This window comes from Danio rerio, chromosome 13 (assembly GCF_049306965.1).
Source record: "Danio rerio strain Tuebingen ecotype United States chromosome 13, GRCz12tu, whole genome shotgun sequence".
Taxonomy (NCBI): domain Eukaryota; kingdom Metazoa; phylum Chordata; class Actinopteri; order Cypriniformes; family Danionidae; genus Danio; species Danio rerio.
In genome coordinates this window covers 32,515,775-32,540,000 of record NC_133188.1, presented here as the reverse complement: position 1 = coordinate 32,540,000, position 24,226 = coordinate 32,515,775, and the positions used below count along the sequence as shown (strand labels likewise).

Here is a 24,226-nt window from a genome sequence, read left to right as displayed (position 1 = left end):
TTAATGCAATTTAAAAGTATAAATAAGCAGGGGGATTTAAAAAATAAAAACATTAATCACAAAATACGAAAAACTCAGGCCTTTGGTGTGAATAGCATTAAGTAGGCCAAAAAAGTACAAAAGTCACAGCATGGGACTAGTATGAGCAGCTGTGAGTAGTAAACCATTGAATTACTCTCAAAAAATAATGACATAATTAAAAATTCTAAAATACATTTTTGATCTGCATTGCAGTGTTTTTTTTTCCACACACAAACATCTCCTTGTGGCTTTTATCTGCATGACCATGTTTTTATCTGCTTTAGCTGCAACATTAATCAACTCTCCTTTCTGTTTCATATATTTATCTGTCTTTTGTTCCAAATCTGTCTTTTGTTGAAGCCTTTGTTTCCTGACCTTTGGATGAGTTGTGGTGAAATGCCATTCGAGCACACATGACATCAATGCCTCTTAAATCCTACAGGAGACTGTGGTCTGACATTATTATTACAGTATGCTCAGTGAATTCACTGAATTTATAGGCTGGTTAGTCTGGAGCGCAGTGTCAATCTACCTCACATAAGCTATTCAAAGAAACTAAATCATACATTTTAACCATAATTACTCAAACTCTTATTTAACCGTCCTGCCCTTGAAGAACTGCTGACCTGGAGACCTCAAAAGAGTTTAAAACAAACCATTTTATGGTTAACCTTTTATGAGGTTAAAAGTATATCTCAAGGTGATAATTAAACTAAACAATTTAGGAAAACATGTTTAGGAAAAAAACTGTGTTCAGATGGGAAATGTTTCTGAATCCACATAAAAGCATCACAGGAATGTAAATAAGGTCATATTTTACTGTTTAAGGCTGTGTTGTTGAAGCTAACACAGCCAGGAGCAAAGCTGTGAGTTAATAATGTGTTGTAAATAATTCTCAGTTTCTTTTAGGCTACTTGATATTGGAAACATCGAACATTGCAAGATTTTTTTTTATCCTCAAATACATACTGTGATTATAATTCACCAGATGATGGTAAACAATCTACAAGCATAGATAATTTCAATAAAGGAAAAGATACAAAATAAATAAGCAGCGTTTTATTGTTTTCCAAGAAGTCTAACAGTAGACAGGTATACAGTAATTGAATAATCAAATGTAAAATAATACTGCAAAGTTTTATAAACAATTCAATAAAATTAATTATAAACGGTACAATTTGTTATGCTTCAGGCCCGTAGCCAGCCTTTTTAAAGGTGTAGTTCTTTTTTCTCAAAAAGTGGATCTTTTTGCAGTTATTCGCCTCATTTGCTATTAAATTATGAGGTTCAAATACTGCATTTTAGTGACATTTTAAGCACCAATTTTTGCTGGATTTGCTTGTCAGATGGTTATCATTGCTACACTTTTTGATGTACAGTACAAACAATATTTCCTACATTTTTGACCATACTATTTTATGTTTACAAAAATCTGTTTAATTACAAATGTGCATTTAAACTGTAATCTATTACCGTTTTATTGTATAATATTGTAATGAGATTAAAATTTTAGAAATATTAAAAAATATACTTTTTTTAAATGCTAATTTATTATCATCCATTATTGAAACAAACAAACAAAAAATCCCAATTAGAAATATGTTAAAACTTGTTTAAAATAAAAACTGTAGCCTATAGGCAAATAACAAACTGGTCAGCTAATTTCCTAGGTCAGAATTAGTCCATTTAAATAATAATGATCAAATTTGTCTTAAAGCCTTTTTCCATTAACTTTTTTTACAATTTATGATGGAATAATGTCAAAAATGAGACAAATGATGAGCTCATATAGGGGCCAAATGCTGGACTTTTTTTTCCAACAGCGGGGTGTGTCTTTCAAACCACCAAAACCACCCTGTTTATGGGCATGCTGAATGTTTTTTGAACCCTAATGTGTTTGTTTACACATAAAAAATGAAAATTACCTCATTATTTGCACTCCCTCATAGGGCTTTAAACGGTTATAAATTTCTTTTGTTGAACACAAAAGAACATATTTTAAAGAATGCTGGTTGCTGGGGCCCATTGACTCCCATAGGAAAAAAATCTATGGAAATCAATGGCTCCCAGCAACTTTTTTGCAAAGGGTTTTTTAACATTTATTTAGTGTTCAACATAAGTAAGAGACTCTAATAGATTTTAAACAAGTAAAGGGTCAGTAAATGGTGACAGAGTTTTCATTTTTGGGTAAACTATATCTTTAATTTTGTCTTTAATGTTGTTGTTGTTGACTCTCAAAGTGGTGTCAGCAGATGACTTTCATTGAATGAATCCAAAATAACTGATCCAAAGAAAAGGTTGTCTTTCAAATGTTATACTAAATAAATAAATAAATAAGGGCGAGGCAGTGGCGCAGTAGGTAGTGCTGTCGCCTCACAGCAAGAAGGTCGCTGGTTCGAACCTCAGCTCAGTTGGCGTTTCTGTGTGGAGTTTGCATGTTCTCCCTGCCTTCATGTGGGTTTCCTCCGGGTGCTCCGGTTTCCCCCACAGTCCAAAGACATGTGGTACAGGTGAATTGGGTAGGTTAAATTGTCCGTAGTGTATGAGTGTGTGTGTGGATGTTTCCCAGAGATGGGTTGTGGCTGGAAGGGCATCCGCTGCGTAAAAACCGTGCTGGATAAGTTGGCGGTTCATTCCGCTGTGGCGACCCCGGATTAATAAAGGGACTAAGCCGACAAGAAAATGAATGAATGAATAAATAAATAAATAATCGCATATACTGTATACTGAATATATACTGAATAGTGTTAAGTAAAACTGACAGCAAAATTGTTTTTTTAGTGAGCTGTCCTTAAAAATTAAGTATCAATTAGAAATCAAAGCTTAAATATATTAGACAAATCTTTTTAAAAATAATGTTTTAAGTGAATTATATTTAGGAAGTAAACTATAAAACAAATTAGTTGTTGTTTATTTGAAAACTGCACCTATTGGTGTCTTTGTCCAGTTACATTTTGACAAGTCTATTGCTCTCACACCTTGTGCAAGTGAAACAGAAGCAAGGATTAAAATGTCTGATAAACCATCAGACCTGGATTGAAAATAGCACCGTGCAATACAGACTCTTCAAGAGACAGAAGGAGCTTGGAGGTTCAGATTGATCAAACAAGTCAGATGACTCTTTTTATGTCCTCTGAGGTATTTAAGGCTGTATCTCTGTCATGGGGTGCGACAGACTTCTCCAGGACGTCTCGGTGTAATTACATGCGAGAGGACCGTCATTTCAACACCGCTCCCCTCGCTAGATGAAAGACAGGTAAGACATAGTCATGTAATTGGCCCTCTCATTGAGGGAAGAAGAGAAGGCAGGGCGGGGAGGTTTGTTTCCATATGTCCTGTTTATCCTCGTTCCCACAATCTCTCTCTCTATTCTTCTCCCCGACTGTCTCCAGTCGATTGTGGGTCATTATTTCCTATGCGTCTGTGCCTTCAGGACAGATACGTAAATTGTGGCACTAATGTGTCCGGCCTTGTTTAGGGCAGATTTACGCACTCTACAAAACTGCATAACTGCCACTCAACCTAAACACGCTCACAAACAAATATGTGCATAAACGCAGCTGTAAGCAAGCGCAAGTACTGTAAGCGTGGGTGGACAAAAGGCTTGCTTATTCCCTGTCAGTCACACTTGGTAATTTGAATCAATGAAACAAAAGCTTTCTTGCACTTAATAACAAGAGCGTGTACACAGCAACATAATCGTTATTTGCTGCTGACAGCCTGCATGATGAGGATTTAAGCAGCAAATGAGTGAGAGAAAGACTTTGCATGACCTTTTCACTCCACCATTTCAGCATCAGTTTATTTTAAAGATGAAATAGAGGAGCAAAAGTCTATTTGGAAGGATTTAGTACTAGAAAAGTTGTTGATGGCATCTAAAAAAAATAACAATAAAATAAAATATAAATAAATTAAATAAAAGGTAAACTAAGTACAGAATAAATTACCAAGTAAAAGTTAACTAATAAGTCATACTAAAAAGCATATTCAAAAAAATAAATAATCAAATTAAATTAAAATAAAATTAAGTTAAATTAAGAGTAAATTAAGTACAGAATAAATTACCAAGTTAACTAATAAGTCATATTAATAAGAATATTCAAAAAATAAATAATAAAATCTAACTAAATTAGAGTAAATTAAGTACAGAATAAATTAACAAGTAAAAGTTAACTAATAAAACTAAAATAAAAAACTAAACTAAAACATAAATAAAATCATATTAAAACATAAACTAATAAATAAAACATAAATAAAATCATATTAAAAAGTAAACAAATAAAAAAACAACATTGCATAAGAATAAATAAAAATGAAAACCTAATCATTAATAAATAACATTAATTAATAAAAAATTAACAGTACAAAGAATTTAATACAAAAAGAGTGAGAATACAAAATAGAAAGTGTTGATTAAAAAAGTAATTAAGTAAACAACAAAGATTAAATAACTGCAAATAAAATAAAAGACAATCAAATAAGTAAGTATGAAGTAGGCTAAATAGCAAGCAATTTATTTATCTAAAGAGCATTTTATAAAATAAATTAATCATTTTTTTGAACATTGAAAAAAACGTTTACAAACTGTAAAGTCTCTTTCACTAAAAGTAAAATCTGTGCAGGAGAATAATAAACCCTCCCATCTCCCGGTAAGGCCTTTGTTGTGCCTAAATCCCTGTTATGGACAGATGGTAACCTAAAGACTACCAAAAGTATTTTCTGACCCCATAACAGAAGTTAGTCTTTCATGCCAGTTTGTTTCTTCCACCACCTGTCTAGCCCTGAGTGACATACTGTATGGTACAGCCCTTACATCTCTCCTGACAGAGCACAGTTTACACACAAAGACTCCCTATGGGTCTGTCCTTCCAGAAACATCTTCTGTCAAACCTCACTATCCTACGTTCTGTTGCCTGTCTGTTTGTCTGTCTGTCTGTCTGCCCCTACTCAAGGTTCAGTAGTTTAATGTTAAAGCACGACACTTCATATGAAAAGGGTTAGAGGTTCAGGTTAACCTTGTGCACTCTTACAAAAGGTTATGCTTCAGGGCTTAACTGCACTGTGTGTGGCTTTCAGTAGAAATACTCAGACACGTTGAGACTGATTTTAGTACAAAAGAATGAGACCATTATGAAATACAACCTCATTTCAGCTGTCAATCATTCTACAGGAAAATAATATAACCATTTCTTTAAAATGGCCAATTTACTTAATGATTTGCTGTTGTTAGCTCTTATATATTTACTTGTTTCCTTAATGTAAAACCAAGGAAATTAACTATGAATAATTCAACAAAGTTTTTTTGCCCTCATTCAAGTGATTTATTAGTTTTGTTCTTTTTCAAATATTTCCCAAATTATGTTTAACAGAGCAAGAAAATGTTCACAGTATTTCCTGATAGATTTTTTCTTCTGGATTAAACCTTACTTGTATTATTTCGGCTAGAAGAAATCAGTTTTTAGTTTTTTTTTTTATACCATTCATTCATTTTCTTTTCAGCTTAGTCCTTTTATTAATGAGGGGTCGCCACAGCGGAATGAACCACCAACTTATTCAGCATAAGTTTTATGCTTTATTATACCGTTTAAGGTCAATATTATTAGACTCCTTAAGCAATATGTATTTTTTTTGTTAACAAAACAAACCATTGTTATGCAATGACTTGCCTAATTACACATACTTAATTAACCTAATCAACCCAGTTAAGTTTTTAAATTTCCCTTAAAGCTGAAAAATATCTAGTCAAATATTATTTACTGTCATCATGGCAAAAATAAAATAAATCAGTTATTAGAAAATAGTTATTAAAACAGTTACGTTTAGAAATGTGTTAAAAAATCTCTCAGAAATGGGGGGAAAATATGAAGGAGGGCTAATAATTCAGGGGGGTTAATAATTTAGACTATAACTGCATATGTAAAATCATGATAAATAACTATCCTGACTTCGGAGATGTCCTGCATTTACATAAAATCACTGAATAAAAAGGTTTGGGTCTTGACAACTCAAATAATCAAAATAAGCCCATTGATTTACAATTTTAACTTAAGCATATTATCATCTTTATATAGATTTGTCTCTATAGACACATACAGTCATTTATACCGGCACTAAATATTTTCACTGGGATGACATTTGTACATCTTGCATTTTCAAATACACATCATAATCAACTCAAACTCAGCATTTGAATTTTATCATTTACTGTGAGTCAAGGGTATGCATTCATTAATTTTCTTTTCAGCATAGTCCCTTTATTAATCTGGGGTCGCCACAGCAGAATGAACCGCCAACTTATCCAGCATATGTTTTATAACGTGGATGCTATTCCAGCTGCAACCCATCACTGGGAAAGATCCATACACATTCACACACATACACTACAGACAATTTAGCCTACCCAAATCACCTAGACCACATGTCTTTGGACTTGTGGGGTAAACCGGAGCACCCGGAGGAAACCCACACGAACACAGGGAGAACATACAAACTCCACACAAAAACACCAACTGACCCAGTCGAGGCTTAAACCAGCGACCATCTTGCTGTGAGGCGAACGTGCTACCCACTGCGCCACCTTGCAGCCCTATTCAAGGTTATCATAGTTAACAAAACGAATAAAATAATAAACCAATGTATACTGAGTTATTTAGTTATAAGAACAGCACATAAGCGGTGAACCGATAATACTGTGCATGCGTGATTTAGTGAACCGAACACAAACGGTTCCGGACAGCCTGCTGGGATTGAACTAAACTTGAACAACTGCAGCATGGGTAATGCAAGGGCTTAAATGAGAGGATCTGGTGAAACGTAAGTTTATTTTATAACAGAAAGTCGTAATGGAATTTAAATAAGTGAATCATGCTTAGTTGCAAAACGCAATTGATTATGCTGATTGTTTTAACTAAATTTAATAACAAAAAGTCAGAGTGAAGTTTCACAAACTAATTTCAAGAGGAGCACGTGATATGATTGATCGCAGCTGGTCTCTCATCTATAATCATTATTAAGATCGGGCTTTTGCTGTTATCGCCCCAAAACTCTGGAACAGGCTTCCACCCCACATCAGACATGCTCCAACTCTCTGGAAACTATCTGTTGTTAAAAAGCGTTTGATACTTCATCTTTGTTCTATAGCATTTGAGCCTTTTTATTGTTGAGGGGTTTGCCCAATGTTTTAATTGTTATGTATGTGGTGTAGGTTTTATTTTAATTGAGTATTGATCGTGTTCAGTACTTTGGGCAACGTTGTGTTGTAAAAAATGTGCTATATAAATAAACTAACTAAAACTAAACTAACTAACTAACTAACTAAGCCAATCAGATTAATCTAAACTCACTATAAGTAGCCCGCCTAAAACAACTCCCTTATCTTTGTTTTTCGAAGAAACCCCCCATCCACCCCATCTCCCCCTTTCATCCTTTACCAGGGGGAGTTCTTGAGAACTAGCTGATCTTGTACCACCCTTACATGCTCATTGACCAGGCAGGAGCCCTGGGCTCAATTATCTCCGAGCTCAGGGTTCTGTCCTGGGACAGGATGCCAAACCTGCTATTATTATCAAGCAATATCCAAATGCAAACTACTGAAACTAAATAAAAGCTAAAACTAATGAAAAAATCAAAACTATTATAAACAAGCCACTCTAAACGCAGAAAACACTGCATCTTGCTGACTGCTGGTGTAAAACATAACGGTACTGGTAATCAAATACATATTTACATAATTATGCAGTCTGCAATTTTGAAACAGTTCCAACCCATTTCGCGGCTTCGGGCAGTTTGAATGAGTAAAAAAAAGTTACCATCCAACTAGACATTGGCTGCTTCATATAGCAGCCAAATGCTTACTTGTAATCACATTTGGACATTGATATAAGTTCATTTTAGGCTCCGCAGACAGTCATCCCTACCTCAACCTTGAATACCAATCGCCATGCACAGCTCTCTATAAGGAGAAGAAAAAAACATTCTCCTACTACTGGTCTGACAACCTGATGTCAGAAATCATTCTTTAAAAAAAAGTCCCATTGCTTCACTTCAACATTAATCAATCAAGTAGAAACACCCTGCCCACATCTCAGCTTTCAGATCAATAAACATCTTCACAGCCTTCATGAGTGCAGTCCGGCTCCCCCTCCCCTCAGGCCTCAGGTCTGGCTGAGTTCTGTTCGGAAAGCTCCAGAGCGAGACGTGCAGGGCCGGTGGAGTTTAGAACGGTCGCGAGGAGAGTTAATGAAGCCACACCAGTCAGCATGGCCGTCCATCTGTTTCCTTAATCCTCGTAAACATGAGCCACACTGTGAAAGGGTGCTAGCCAACCCCATTGCTGTGATTTACAGACATAAGGACTGTGCTCATTGTGAATGGTTGGATGGGTAGAAAGGTTTGGGAAATTGTTGGCCGTGACAGCTTTTAGGAGGTGTCCCCATAAAGTACCGGGTCTGCAAGTCGCTGCGTCGCTGCTCACCTCACCAGCTAATCGCCGCAGAGAGGTGATGCAGAGCTGAGAGAGCAGAAAGGTGAGAGTGAGGTCGGCCGTGCCGTCCATCTGCCCGTCAGTGGGTAAGAGGCTTGAGGAACAGGTGAAGAGGCGTAAGTAAAAATACAAGTACACAAAGAAAATCCAAACATTATGCCAGCATAATTATATGCCTATTTAGATGGGATTAAGGTAACTTCTCAAGAGAGCAGAGCATATTGGATCTGTACAATGCCTTGTGAACCTATCCTTGCTGTGAACCTCTGGTACTATCAGTTAACCTTTTACAGTACATGTATAGTTTAGGGTTACACGATACTGGAACTCGGTACCAAGCGGTACTGAAATTTTAAAAACGTCCATTTCCCACTAACATTTCAGCGCTATTGATACAGGGAAACTTAAGCTATTTAAAGCCGTGATTCATGAGGGGATCGCTCGTATGTCAACTCACAGACAAACTAGCTGATCGACGTGACTTTGAAACACTCCAGTGTCCCTGTATCTGTGGTTACACTCAGAAACAGCGGTGAGTTTGGTGAACTGATTACCTTTATGGCAAATCACAGTCATTTCTGTTGAGCATGTGAACAAAATGGCAAATTAGCACTGTTTATGAACGTGCTCAGTAGCGCGCAAATGTTAGCGGGAAATGGGAAAAAGCTTTTAAAACTTCCGTATTGATTGGTACCGAATTCCAGTACCATGACAACACTAAGATAGTTAGATTACCGCTGCAGTATGTAAGTTATGTGTAGGTTTAAAAATTACTCTTGAGTGATGTGTTCATATTTATGATTATGTTTATTTATGTAGCACTGTGAACCTGTGAGACACTACAATCCTTTCCTCTTTATCTCCACACATGTAGCAGAATAACAATAAAGCTCAATTTGACTTGACTTGAACTCTGAAATTTGTCAGCCACAAGGGTCGGTTCCCCATTAATTATTTTCCTGGTTGCCCTCATGCTGTGCTCACACCAGACGCGGAGCACACAGATAAATTGCGATATTCGCATGTAAATAGCACGTGAACAATTGAGTTTACTTGATTCATTCTCGTGTCAAAATTTGCTTCATTCGCGCATCAAAATCCGCTTCATTTGCATGTCAAATCAGCTTCGTTCGCATGTCAAATTCACTTCACAACAGATGCGGATTCACATAATGGGCAGGGCTTCTATCTGTTTAATGCAACCTCTAATGCCTGCTGCGCCATTCGCGCAATTCGCGTCATTTGTGAGTATCGCGTCGCAGAATGTCTATTTGCGCCTTTGCATTGACAACTTGGAAATCACTAACACCTGACGCTTCTTCCGTGTCTGGTGTGAACGCAGCATCACACCACCAGCAGGAACTCTGAAAAACCTGCATTCAACAAAATCAACAACTAAACTAGGATGCTAGACAACTTGTAGTGCTTCATATCCGGTGCAGCCTTCGCACGATCACAAAGCCCTCGCTGTGGCTGACGCCAACGCTGACGCACACCTCTCAAAAAATGTGACTACACATCGCAATGAAGCGTAGCGCAAGCTCTGTGATTGGTCAGCTTAGTAGCACTGACAAGGGTGGGCAGGACTGAGAGCCATGCGAAACCGTTGGAGCAAATGTTTGCAAGTGTCGAGTCCAATGAAGAAGCTCTAGTTGGAAACTGTTGTTTTGTTTGTTACGATTAAAGTTGTTTCATGTCCAAAAGTTTTCACCTCAGAATGAGAATGAATTTTAGCTACTTGTACATTAAGGTAGAAAAAAACAAAACACCAGTGAAAAAAACTCAACACAGAGGAACATAAAATATACTGGCAGCTAATGTTTCGAAAGTATTATTGCAGAGCAACACAAACAGCACGCAGAAGTATAAATGCATGGCTACATGCAAGGTATGCGCAGTGGGTCACGCCAATCACTTGACACAAAAGTATAACCAGACTTTAGAAAGAAAAAAACAATGCAAAGCAACAGTTAAATGCAACTAGGCAACAGGTAAAAGCAGCCTTCATTAGCTTCCCGTATGTGTCTTATGTCGATCTTATTACAAATGGACAATAACAGTTACAAAAAAAACCTTACTTTTTGCCTAACACTCACATAGCAATTAATTGTTAAAGATTTCGTTGTGAGGAAGTGCACCAAAACAAGGTATTCAAAGTTGAAGTTACCATTCTATTTTGTTACATTACTTTTTTCCCTTGCTCTTGACGAGCATAATATGGGTTTATTCAAATCTATTCATACTTGAAAAGAGCTCAAATGAAGACTGCGATTACTTGAAAAATCTATATTTTTACCCAGCACTACCAAGTATTCGGTTTCTATAAGCAACAATAAGTTAAATTGCAACACACAGACTAACAAAAAAAGTTTCTGGTAGCTTTGTGCAGCATGATATTTATGTGATCTAGACATTTCTAGTGTAAACAGCTAGGTAATTTATTATCTTTACCACAGTCTTGGAAGCAAGAGTTGTTTTTAATGAATATATGACACACAAGGCAAGGACCCCACCCCTAAAAGCAGGATTTACAGAACCACTATTCCCTGATTCACCCTTTTCTTGAGTGTAAATTTGTTAGATGGCCTAAGGTTGTAGGCCAGCTGTAGAACCAGCACCTTGTTGGTGGGAAAGCAGCATCAGGGTTTGGGAGTCATGCCAGAGGGTGTGGTTGTGGCAACAACACAAACTCCACAGGGATAAGGCATCACTGTGTTGCCTGTTCCAGAACAAGCCCAGCAGTCAGGGTGCAGCCAAAATTCACAACACTCATACCAAGGGCGTTGACTGTGGATCCTGGACTCTTGGACTAGACATGACCTGCTTTAGATGAGTAAAGATTGCCTTTTATTAGGTCCATGTGTAAAGGTCAAACACTTGGGCTATGCAGCAGCTCTAGTGCATAAAAATATTTACTGCATTGCTTTTATTATAACCCTTTACCTCCAATATATTTATTAACATTAATGCAGTTCTCATGAGTGTCGAACACCACATACTCCTTTCCAGGTCAGGCAGAGTCAGAGTTGTTCTGTTACAAAAGCACATTGTGTGTGGCCTTCTACATCTGGCACAAAGAAAACTAAAGCGACGCCACAAGAGGACATTACTCTTTGGTCACACACCATCAGACTGCCTTTACCATCACACCACACACACAGGGGACGTTTCGTTCCAGTACTTCGACATTGAAAACCAGCCGGTGAGCGAGCATGTGTGTGTTCCCGGGTAAAACATGCCACATCCCTCCCGAGAGACACCCTGCAGCAAGCAAACCATTGCGGAACCCTAATAAACCCCCCCAGAGATCCTGAGCTCCCCAAATACCTCTACCCCTGGGGCAGATGGGAGCCTTAATAGGCGTTAAACTCTGAAAGATAGGATTCTGCACGCTGCCTTTGGAAAAGGCAACTCCACAAACCCCCATCACAATAAAGAGCTAGAAAGAATGAGAACACACAAGGGAGTTCACAAACAGTAGTGGATAGGGAGTCTCAATGAACTAGTTAAAAGAACAACTGAAATATGCTTGACAGCAAAAAATAAATACTGTTATAATATAACAGCTGACAGAATAATTACACACAATGAATAATGCATTTGAAAACTATTATCTGGAGTGATGTATCCAATATTTTTGTGGGCAGTAACAGAGTTTTTATTTGGGCTTAACAATTAGTGGAGACATTCTTTTTTCACACTATACCCTTCTAATCTATTTTTATTTTGTCAAAAACAAAATAATTTCCAGCAACAATCAACAGCCTTGGATTTAACCTGGTATATTTCACGTAGCCTATGTGAGAGCACAGATTGGATGAGGTCTAATCTTCAAGCATGGACTGGGTTGAACTTCCTTTGAAGGCTAAGAAGATGAGGGAAATCTCCATGGCCTTAGAAGGTCTCTCTTTCAAGGCAGGAAGCACAAAGGCAGGTGGACCACAGGAGACCTATTCACGTGGCCCTGGCACCACTGCTGCCAGACCCCTGCCGAAAGGAATCTGACATGCTACCCAAACCCCCACAGGCACCATCAGGGGGTCTGAGCCGAAGCCCCTTTACTCCACATTTTTTAAAACTCTTTTAACTTTCACATATTACTTTCAAGACCCTGATGCAAGCAAGCGGTTTGCCAGTCAATCTCAGAAACAAACCTTAGAGACCAAGTTACATCCATCCATCTATCAATCAAAATCTAAAGTATCTGTTCTCTATGCAGCAAATCATTTGACAGACCACGAGCGAGTACTAGATGTCTGTCATGCAGTAAGGACTGGATGCTACTGTATGCAGCAATCGGCGAACACTGCCAGACACAGCAGCCTGGGGAAAGGCTGTCCGCCAAAGACACTGTTGGCTTGGCATGAGCCTCAGCTGCAGGTCTGGCTCATTGTGAAACATTCAGGCGTTGCAACTTTCCTAGAGAGAAAGTGTAAAGCTTGGAGTCATTAGGTTGGTGTTAAGGTGCGGTCTCATTTAACAGTGCTCAGTCAAAATTCACTGGCGGAAATCCAGTAAATCCAATAGGAATTAAATTTTTTGCATGAGGGCAAAAATTGCCTAAGCAGTTTCAAGTTGGTCATATGAATTCACTACATTAAACAGAAAGTTGATTGGACCAATTAACCTTTTTCCTCTCAAAAATGTAGACTAATGGCCCATTTCCACTGAGTGGTAAGGTACAGTTTGGTACGGGTCACCCTTTATCAGGCTTGCATTTCCACTGAAAAAAGGATAACAATGGCACCAATGGCACGAACAAATACAGCCCCTTACAGTCTCCGATGATGTCAGTAATGATAATAGTTAAACATAGCAGTTTGTTTATGTTTTAGGTTGCTAAAAGAATCATTTGCTTCTTTGTTTTGTTTCTGGCTTCTCCTTTGTTTTTTTCGCACTCTCACGTCAGTCCAATTCTGAAACGATCGGATATTAGAAGTACTTTAAAAATCATGCCACTTTATTATCATCAGCTAAAGAAGTTCATTATTTTAATTACAGACGTGCGGCGAGCTCGTCTGTATGTCGAGAAAGTGAAACTGCTCACGTTTGGATGGCCTTGTAAACAACTACGTGTCACATGGTCATGCTTTAGATGGCCATGTAAACAACTATGGGGCACAGAGATCCTGCTCTTTTTCTTGGCTTTGTGGCTGCTCATCAAGACAATGACAAGGTTTATTTTAACTTGGGTTTGTTGTGCTACAGTAGGTACTCTTTTGAAAGTGTACCCAAAAAGTAGTATGATACAGTTTGCTTTTTTTGTACCTTTTGACAGTGGAAGTGGCCATAAAAGCGTACTGAACTGTACCATACCATAACACTCAGTGAAAAACGGGCCATGATTTGACCGCACCTTTATTAGGATGCCAAGACGAAAGACTTGCTCATCCATACAGTAAATCCTAATAAACTCCAACTCACACATGTCAGCTCTTAGCAGTATTGTTTGTGAGGATTGAATAAGAAGTGTGACTATGAATGGAAATCCAAGACAGGAAACACAAACATACACCGTCAGTCACTCTCTCGCCATCCAAAGGAGTTGTGAGCATGCCGAGCCCTCCTCCCTCTCGCCCTTCACCCCACAAACACCCCACACACGGTGGCAGAAAAGAGCCCCATTCAGTTCTCTATTCAAGCCCGGCACAAAGCCACCCCACCGAGTCATTCTTCTGCAGTCCCTGTCACTCTCCACCTCTCCGACCCACCACCACCACCCAGCTGCCGTAAACTCGGGAGGGGTGAAGAGTCTCCCTCTCTTGTATTCTCATTCAACTATCCACTCCTCGCTCTGAGTTCATTAAAGTCTCTCTCTTTGCTTTCCCATCATCCACCCATTGCTTTACACATGATGTTCCCCTTCAACTTTCTCTGAACGGCTTCTCTGTTCTTCTTGTTCACAATTTTCTGCCATAGGTATGTGTAGGACTTTTTATTTAGGTTTTTTTAGGACAATTGTTAAAAAAAAAAAAAAGATCTCCAAAGATGCAGTTTTACTCAAGAACTCCTTTCCAAAGTCCATAAAACAACTCTTGTAAACTCTCTTAAATACAAGAGTTCTTACCAAACAAATAAATAAAATAAAATAAATAAAGCAATGCACACATATTAAATATTGATCTGAGCTGAAACAAATGATGTGAACTTAAATAAGAATAAAGGATCCAGTTCATTATAAAGCAGTAAACAATTGGCCTATACCAACATTACAGACACTGGAAGAAAATACATTTGCATATTACTATAAATATACAATCAGCCTTGCATTTATATTCAATTGTAGGCCAACTTTTTATTAATACTTCTCCAACTATGTATCTAATCAATTTCTTTTGTAAGCGCATGTTTTGAATAACATCATGCACTACAAATTTGAGCAAGTCATTTTTCTGGTCACTATTTATAAATATATGCCCGCTAAATGCAATGCTGTGCCAGTCACAATCAAGTATTATAGACAGCTATGTAATAAATCTTTAAACCTAGTCTCCTCTTCCATCTTCTCCCACATACTCTCTCTCCTATTTGTTCCAGATTTATGGTAGTGTACATACTCAGTATTGGCAAAGCATTAAAAGTGTCCACCATTAATACAGAGAGCTCCAGGCATCGATAAGACCCTTAATAAAAACATCCCCACTCAACGATCTGCTCATCACATGCTGCTCTCTGTCGCTGTCCCTCATTCTGCCTCCTTCTCTCGCCCCATCGCTGTCTTCTCCTCTCAGACTGTGCCAGGGACTTAATGATGCTTGAATGCCAATGCTTCTGACTCCTGACTTTTCACTCTCGCTCTCTTTTTTTTTTAATAAAGTCTATTTAAAAGCCAATCCCTGGGCTCCATCTATCTCAATAGATCTCTCTAAGATATATTTCTCTGGATTCCCCGTTATCTCTGCCTTTTGCTTTTAAGCACTAGAAGAATATGGCTGCACTTTTTTTTTCTTCATACTTCACACACACACACGCAAAACCGATAAAAAACACATGGTCATTCTGTGTATTACAAACACAAAATCAACAAAATAGTACTTCAGTACATATAAACCAGATAGATCGGACTGCTGGTGCACAAAATTAAGCACCAGGCCTCTTATTTAATCAATACAATATTCATTTAAAGAGCCCCTATATTATGGGTTTTTTAAAATGACCTTCCAGGCAGTGTGTAACACAGCTCTAAGTGAAGTGAAATATCCAGAAATATCCAAAATTTTAAAGTGGGCCATGTTGAAAACTATTGATTCATCAATAAAAGAGTCAACTCAGAGTGATTAATCGTTTTGTAATTTTAGCCATTATTGCATGATGTCGATAAGGAACTCAAATGAGTGTTGCGCACACAGACCCAGGAAAATTTGTAACTTCTGGCCATGCCCACAAACACTGTAGAAAGAAAAAGAGGAAAGCAAACACTGTAGCAGGTCCCGGTTGAATCATGTCGTGAAGACGCTGTGCTCTGAAGTTTGAGGGAAAGTAAGTATTATTTTCCCAACACAAAGATGAGGCTGTGAAGAGTCAGTGGATGAGGTTTTTTTTTTTTTTTTTGCAAAAAATACCTCAGCATTTTAGCCCCGCCTTGAGCTGTTTTGCTGTCATTTTTCTGACGAGTGCTTCAACAATCTACACGCTTACATCGGTAGATTCATCTGCCGTTTGTTAAAGGATGGATCAGAAAAAACTATTGATGTATGGGACCTTTACACAGTTCATGGATCAGTTTCTTCCTCTATTACAACTTAAGTGTGATTAAAATGGTTGCATCCTTGTTTTCTCTAGTTTGAAAATTATGTATTCAATTGTGTTTTGTTACTTGAATTCGCTCCACGTGGCTTGAACTGTATCTGGTTAACTCTTTATATTCTCATATCACATCTAAAGCCACATTGAAATTGCGACACGTCTTGATATGTTTACGAATTTAAATGCATTTGTGAGCTCGCAATCCACTGTCGTTTGTGGTTGCTATGGGCACTATCAGCTTTGCCTGCACATGTGCAGCGGTCAAGTTTTAAAATAGTTCAGCTTTTGTCGCTGTGTGGATTAATACTGAATGTGTGTCATGGTTAAGAGTAGAGGAATATGCTGGTGTAAACTGCATTGCTTTAATGCACCCCTGCATTGGGCTCACACATACACTCTGCACTGACTACTTGTTGATAAGCCGTGGTTGACATTTTTTCTCTGTCTCACGCTGAACGCAGTCGACCAATTGCAATGGACTTTGTCATCGGACCAATCAGTGCAGATTAGCATCGCACTAAGGAGGGGTTGGAATAATTAGGTAAAAATAAATGCATATGATAAGACAATGAAAATGTTTTTTGACCTTGCATGATTATCAGACTGTTGTTGGAGACCCCCAAAACCAAAATATGATCTTTTTTTTCATGCATAGTAGGGACTCTTTAAAATCTTAAGTGTCATTTGAGACATTTAGAACACTACAATTAAAAAAAGAAATCTGACAATTTAGCAAGTTATTAAGTCAGGCAATTAAGAAGCGCTGTTCTTCTCTGCTGACAAACACACCTGAACGCATAGACGACACGTGTCCAACACTACTTCAGGAATCCATTGCATCATAAACAGATCACAGACACAACCATAAACTGTTTTAAAATATTAAAGAGGGCCACTTTACAGTGATGAATAATACAGTATGGGGGTGAGTGGAAAACCAGCGATCTCCTCCATTGCCCTCTCCTCACCCCTCTCTCTGCCTCCCACAGTGGCCATAAAGCTAATGCACACCACAAGACTGGCGGTTCAGATCACTGCCAGACCTCTCACCGATACATGCATTCTTTCCTTCACATTTCCCTTCCTCTAGACCTAATTACAAAGCTTGCTGCTTCTCTTCCTTCCCTTTTTTTTCTTTTTGCCTTTTTGTAGATTTTACATTCAATAGTGACTTTCACACTTTGTATTAGGGAGGGTAATAAATCTCTTCGTGATATGATCTTTTTTTTTTTCAAAATAAAAAAATACATATTACAATATAATTATTTAGTTTATTTTATTTTGTGATTTTTTTGCTTTGTCTCTACAGAGCTAATGTTACAAATGCACAGATTTAATATTGACAAGTTTAAGTATCAAATGTTTCCATTCACTTTAGACACAACTGACCACATTGGTGTGAATACGAAGGGCATTTTGAAAAATTTGAGTTTCTATTTGACCATTTGAGTTAAATTAACCACAAAACAAAATGAATGCTAAGTGAGAGAGTCGGCTTTCTGTGTGTGCACTTCAGAAGTGTGTCAGTCCCTGCAAATACTGCAGTGAGTTTTTTTTTTTTTTTTTGCTTTATAGCTCTTTTTTTTACTTTGTACAAGCGTTTCTTTGTTCTGCTAAACACAAAAAAAGAGCTTTTGAAGAATGTTGGTAACCAGATGTTTGATGCTATAGCCACTTGATAGTATGCATTGACATAGTAGTAAGAAAAGAAAACAATACTATTGAAGTCAATACCTACCATCAAGTGTCTGAGTATCAACATTCTTTAAAGCAATATTCTCCTCTGTTTAATATAAGAATTAAATACATAAGTTTTGAACAAGTATAAGTGAGTAAAAAAGCACCCAGTTTTCATTTTTGGGAAAATTATCCCTTTAAAGTTGCTTTCACATCTGTGGTTCGGTTCATTTAGACCGGACCAATGGCAACAAATGATACTTTGTGGCATTTTTCTGCCATTTTTGGGTCCTTTTCACACTGACTGCTTAGGTCTGAACCAGTTAAAAAGAACCAAAATGAAGTCATGCGACAAAATCCAAATCACTTATTGGCCTGATATAATTGAACGTATTTCCTCAACTGCTTTGTGGTTGGTCAGAATTTAAGAGCAGGAAAATGCCAACGGAAATTCCACAAGTAACAAACCAGTAGACAAAATTATTACAGAAGGAGGACTGCCTTGGCCGATTGTATCCCTGGTCATAGTATACTTTATAATTTGTTTAAATCACTCTAGACAAACTATACATTAATTTGAGAATGGAGCTGTAGCTGCGGCTGGAAAACAATGCTTTAATGCATTGCAAACAGCGAAGGCGCATCGCAAGTCACAGCGTGAATAAATTTAGCTAAACTGCTACATGGTCATCTTCCGGTATTATTATCAACGATCTATCAGATAATGTTTTTCCCTCTCTCTCTGTTTAAAACTGTTGGTAAAGCGCTGTCAACAAATATTTTTCCTCCACACTCCATAAGATGGGACTGTGCATCAGACTACTGGATTAGTGCAAAAAGGTGCAGAACTTTTTACGGTTGGGTCTGTTTTAGTTCGGATCCTTTTTTCACCACAAACAAACTGCTCTTCAAGGAGGTCTTAGTATGCTTTTTGGTCCCCTTTTGGTGCACACTCGAGTGTGATTAATACATTTACACCTGCCCAAACGAACTGCACCAAGACGGAAAACAAACTCTTGTGCGATTCAACCGAACTAAATAAGGCAGGTATGAAGTTAAGTTTTAAGGTGCTCCTCGGGCATACTGTAAAATAAGCAATAATCAGATAAAATGTATTCATACTTTTCCCAGTACTGGCTAAATTGAAAATGGGTCAATAAACTGTGTAAAACATATGCCAGAATAGTTGGCGGTTCATTCCGCTGTGGCGACCCCTGATAAATGAGGGACTAAGCCGAAGAAAAATGAATCTATATTGCTTTGCTCTACTGTGCATGTTAGGGACCATTCACTTAATAATAGTTAAATGTGCAAGACAAAGGTCAGTGGTCCAAAAAAACATAGGGTGACTTCTTTTAACTTGAGTGCTACATTTATAGACCACAGTTTCGTTTATAAGATGCTACATAAGATGTAAGCGCAGCAGAAGCCTAACAGTTTTATTTATCATATCTTTATATTTAGAAGAACAACAGAAAAGTAGCATAGTGGAAAAACTATTCTGTGTGTATGGCCCCTTGCAATGCACAGCAAGCACACTGGACCATAGATGACCTATTCTCAGAGATAACCAATTATCCCCCCACGCCCTGGACTACCGGTGGAGAATTCCGGCAGCCTTAACTGGGAGGATCAAACATGTTATGCTCTCTAAACATGATGTGCACACAGGAGCACACCTCCCTCCCCTATCTTGACCTTAGGCACTTCAGCTTGACCTTTCCCCGCCCACTGTTCTATGAGCAGAGCTGGCCACTGGGCCTGAACCTAATCCTCTTGAAACAGCCCAAACAATGCGACACAAAAGTTTAGGTTTCATTCAGAGCAGTTAGAGTTTGTTATCTTCTCCAACTCACAAAGCGCACACACACGCGCATGCAAATCCAGACAGTGCGACTCCATTACGTATACAACAGCACACGTCTCCCGTGTCGATTCAGATCAAGCGTGTATGCAGGGATGTTCTGCCAAATAAACGCATACACACACATACACACACACACACACACACACACACATACACACACACACAATCGAGGAAGAGAAAAGCTGATGGGGCAAAGGAGCCAGAAGTGGGTTCCTGGCAGTCTGGGTAATTAATGTGTATGTCAACACTGAGAGAGCTGTACCATACAGGAAATCTGAGCTCAGCACATCCACAATACAGACAGACAGGAGGGGGAGAGAAAGAATACAGGAATGGACAGAATGAGAGAGAAGATAAACGTTATCCATCTTGACTCTGATGTTTTATGGATGATATGAAATATGTGCTGGCATCTCAGTCTCAACAAGAGACAGACTTGGAGCACTGTCTGTAGAATCTAGATGGTCCATGCATGCGCATTGAGTTTTCCAATTACTGTATTGGGCAGAGCGGGACAAGTTGCCACAATATTTTTTGTTTACAACAATGACAATATCTTAGAGTACGTTTATCTGGTCTATTTTGGTAAAAAGCTTGAATACACACAAAAGCAACTAAACATTTCCAATAATATTGGTGAGCTTTACAAAAATTCCCTAAACATATTCAATTGCAAGACATGCCTTCTTCAGATTATGAGGCAAATTTTCACAAATGTATATTATAATAATTTCAAGTAAATTGTTACAGGAAATTAGTTATGAAATGAAGTTCAAGAAAATAAAAAAATCTCAAAGGCAATGAAGAACAAAAAAAACTTTGTAATAAACTTTTGAACTTTGTAAAGAACTTTGTAATAAACAGTTGATAAGTCTCATAAAATTAATTCATTCATTCGCCTTTGACTTAGTTTCTTTATTCATCAGGGGTCACAGCAGCGGAATGAACCATCAACTTATCCAGCATATGATTTACTTCCAGCTGCAACCCAATACTGGGAAACACCCATAGACATTTACTCACTCTTACACTTCGACCAATGTAGTTTATTCAATTCACCTACACCATATGTCTTTGGACTGTGGGGGAAACTGGAGCACCCAATGGAATTCCATGCGAACATGGGGAAAACATGCAAACTCTACACAGAAATGACCTCTGGCCCAGCCACGAACAAGCAACCTTCTTGCTGTGGGGCAACAGTGCTAACCACTGAGCCACCATGTCACCTAGTCCCATACATACCAAGTTAAAATCACATTTTCATCTAAATTTAAACTTTTAAAAGAACAGTTCGCCAAAAACGGAAAATTTTGTCATCATTTACAAAACGCCTTTGACTTTTGTACCTTCTGTTAAACACAAAGGAAGATATTTTGAAAAATGTTGGAAACCTGTAACCTTTTACTTCCATAGTATTTGTTTTTCATACTATATATGTCAATTATTACAGATTTTCAGGCTTCTTTAAAATATCTTTTTTTTTTTTTTTTTTTTTTCAACAGAGAAAAGAAAGTCATAAAGGTTTGAAAGCACACTGGTGAGGATAAATGGTGAACTCATTTTCATTTTTGGTAAAACTATCCCCTTTAAATTACTTTTAGGCAACTGCTAAATGTCCCAGATGCATCTATATAAAACTGTTGGGTTTTTTCTATAATAGACTCTTCTGTGAGTAGTTTATTATAAGAAAGGACACTTAAACTACAATACACACCCGTTTCCATGTCTGAAGTTAAATCATCCTGTCCCTTTTCTTTCCAATTTCTCTTTCCCATTGGAAAACCAATCTACTAAACCCTTCAAATGTGCACTTCTGTGTCAATCTGATTACATATGTGGCCATAGTGCAGAGAGGGAGAGAGATTTCTTTCCCGCTTCATTGCTTCCCGTCACTTCTAAGGTCAGACAGAAGGTAAGCTAGCCTTCATGCAGAAACAATAACACATCACAACATGATCTGCTCGTGAATATTTCTCCTCTGTATGGGAAATAATATCTTGAACTTGTCAGATGTGTCAGCAAATGGTTTGGTTATTTTATTAGATCGTTTTCAGTATGATTTTCTGATGAACCTGCAGTGCAGCCGTTGCTGACAATGTAATTTTGTTACATCCAAACTATTCTAAAGTCATTGGGAAGAATCAACTTTTAAACTTTGTTTGAAAAAATAAACTACTTTTGCATTAAATTCTTTATTCCCCACTTTTAAAAAGACAAAGAAACTTCTACCAGCTCCTAATCAAGTTCATGTGCTAAACGTAACCCTAAGCTACATCAATCAGAAAAGCAAAATAACAGACAGGAATGGATTTTTAAGCTGCACACTATAATTCAGAATTCACTATCTCTGCTTTCCCTCAGATGTTGTTTCCCTTTTTTACTAGGTTTATTTTTTCTGTCTTTCAGGAGCCAGGAAGGCATTGAGCTAAACCTTAATTACTCCAAGAACACCAGGGGTTCTGCTTTTTATCCGCTGCTTGGAAGCTCAGCACGGCAAGCAGAAAGAGAGGAGATCAACAGAATATTTCCTCTCTGAAGGGAGAGAGAGATGAGTGCACATGCAGCAGTCACATCCCTTCATCAGATTCTTAGTTATTATTACCTATTACACTGCCTTACAACTCTAGATAGATAGATAGATAGATAGATAGATAGATAGATAGATAGATAGATAGATAGATAGATAGATAGATAGATAGATAGATAGATAGATAGATAGATAGATAGATAGACTCTATATGAGTTTAATATTTAAAATGAACAGTGCCACCTGTTATAATTCAAAGATAATGCATAAAGACATTTAGCAAAGTGGATCAACAAAAGCCATTACTGAATGGATTTTTCCTCCATGATTCTCGTGGAAGGTTGTAGCAGGCTTTTATGGAATATTATAAAGAATTAGGTCTAAAAAGCATACTGTAAGCGACCTATGAGTCATCTGCTTATTTCTGAAGAGAATCAAAAGGCATCATTTATTCTCAATAGTCGACCAATATCCTGAGTGACGACCTTATTATCTCCAAACTTATCTGTGTTTTTGGGTGTGTGTGTGAGTGAAGGCTACGTGAGTTGATAACGCACTTCTGTTTTCCCGTACGTTTCATTCTGAAAGTATAAGGAAGTGTTTAATATTAAGCGTTACATTTAACCGGCTCGTACCTGCATGTATTACTAAGGTTGAGCTGAGTAGAAGTAAACCGAGCAGGGAGGCGGGAGACTGGTCGCGGTGTATCCACGTTGAGAGCATCTTCACCCGGTCACGCTACTGCCAAACGCCCCCCAGGTGCTCTCGCTCCAGTCGGCTGAAGCCTCGCTGAATCCTCCGTGAAGGATACTTCAAATAGTGTGAAATATGGAGACGGGTTCCTCCTCGAACTTTACAAACTTATAAAAACAGGCTGCACCGTGGTGGTTTTTAATAGAAACCTGGTCCAGAACTTTCCCCAAAATGTGTAAAAGCTACAGTTTCACCAAATGTTCGCTCAGGCACATCGCAGACCCCGTCCGTAGTGAAACGCATCAACCAGCGTAAAGTTCATCTCACTTACAACTCCACTGAAACAAAGAACGCGTTTCTCTCTGAAAACAGTGGATAAAGCGAAAACAAAAGTACTTGGCAGCTTTTATTCCTGTAGCGGCGAGAAGAAAAAGTTGTCCGTAAGCGTTAAGCATAATGCCATCGTTGTGAGATGTCCGCTGCTATCTGTGGAGCGCCATAGTCCTGACGCTGCCGCTCGTCTGGATCTCGAGAACTGAGTGTAAACACACGGACACGGGTATGAAGCGCGAGCCTCCAGACTCTCATCTCCCATCAGCCAATCATCAACCTTCACTGAGCCACACTGAGCGCTGGAGAACAGGGACGCCAATAGAGATGTGAATGGAAACACAGAAATCCCGGAGGCGGATTAAGGGATTCGGGGAAAGGACAAACATTCATATTTTTTTCTTAAAATAATAATTATTATAGCAAAACAGAAATTATGGAGTAATTTAAATAGGCATATTGGTTTATTAATGTAGTGTGAGCTGCAGTACTTTGGCATTTATATATAAATATTATCATTAGACTTTTAAATTATTATTGTTACTATTATTATTATTATTATTATTATTATTATAAATTATTATTATAATTATTTATTTACAAAAGAAAACGTATTTAGAAAGCAATATAAAGGATTCTGGTGAGAATTAGCTACATTCTTTTGACCTTTAGCATGTAATTATGTCTTTAATACAGATCTACTGTAATTATGATTAATTAAGGGTGGTTTGATAATGACGGATGATTATGATGTGTTAATGTTAGTTTCAGGATTAGTGTTAGTAACACTATCACAATTCACAGTCATGCCTCCCAGCATATTTTAGTCAGGTTCAGTGCATTAATGAACTTCTTGTTGAGACCACCACAAGAGGGCGAC

The 24,226-nt window shown here is 37.9% G+C and overlaps 1 protein-coding gene across 2 annotated transcripts in view; it reads right to left on the bottom strand.

Annotated features, from left to right (window-relative positions):
- Window positions 1-23,553, bottom strand: part of unc5b (unc-5 netrin receptor B) — a 98,096-nt gene extending 74,543 nt beyond the window's left edge. The window contains exon 1 of one of the 2 annotated variants that reach the window (XM_009307312.5): window positions 22,959-23,553. In XM_009307312.5, coding sequence (XP_009305587.1) covers window positions 22,959-23,046 — 88 coding nt within the window. In that variant the 5' untranslated portion in view covers window positions 23,047-23,553. 2 annotated transcript variants of the gene reach the window in all.
- Between the last annotated feature and the right edge of the window lie 673 nt (window positions 23,554-24,226).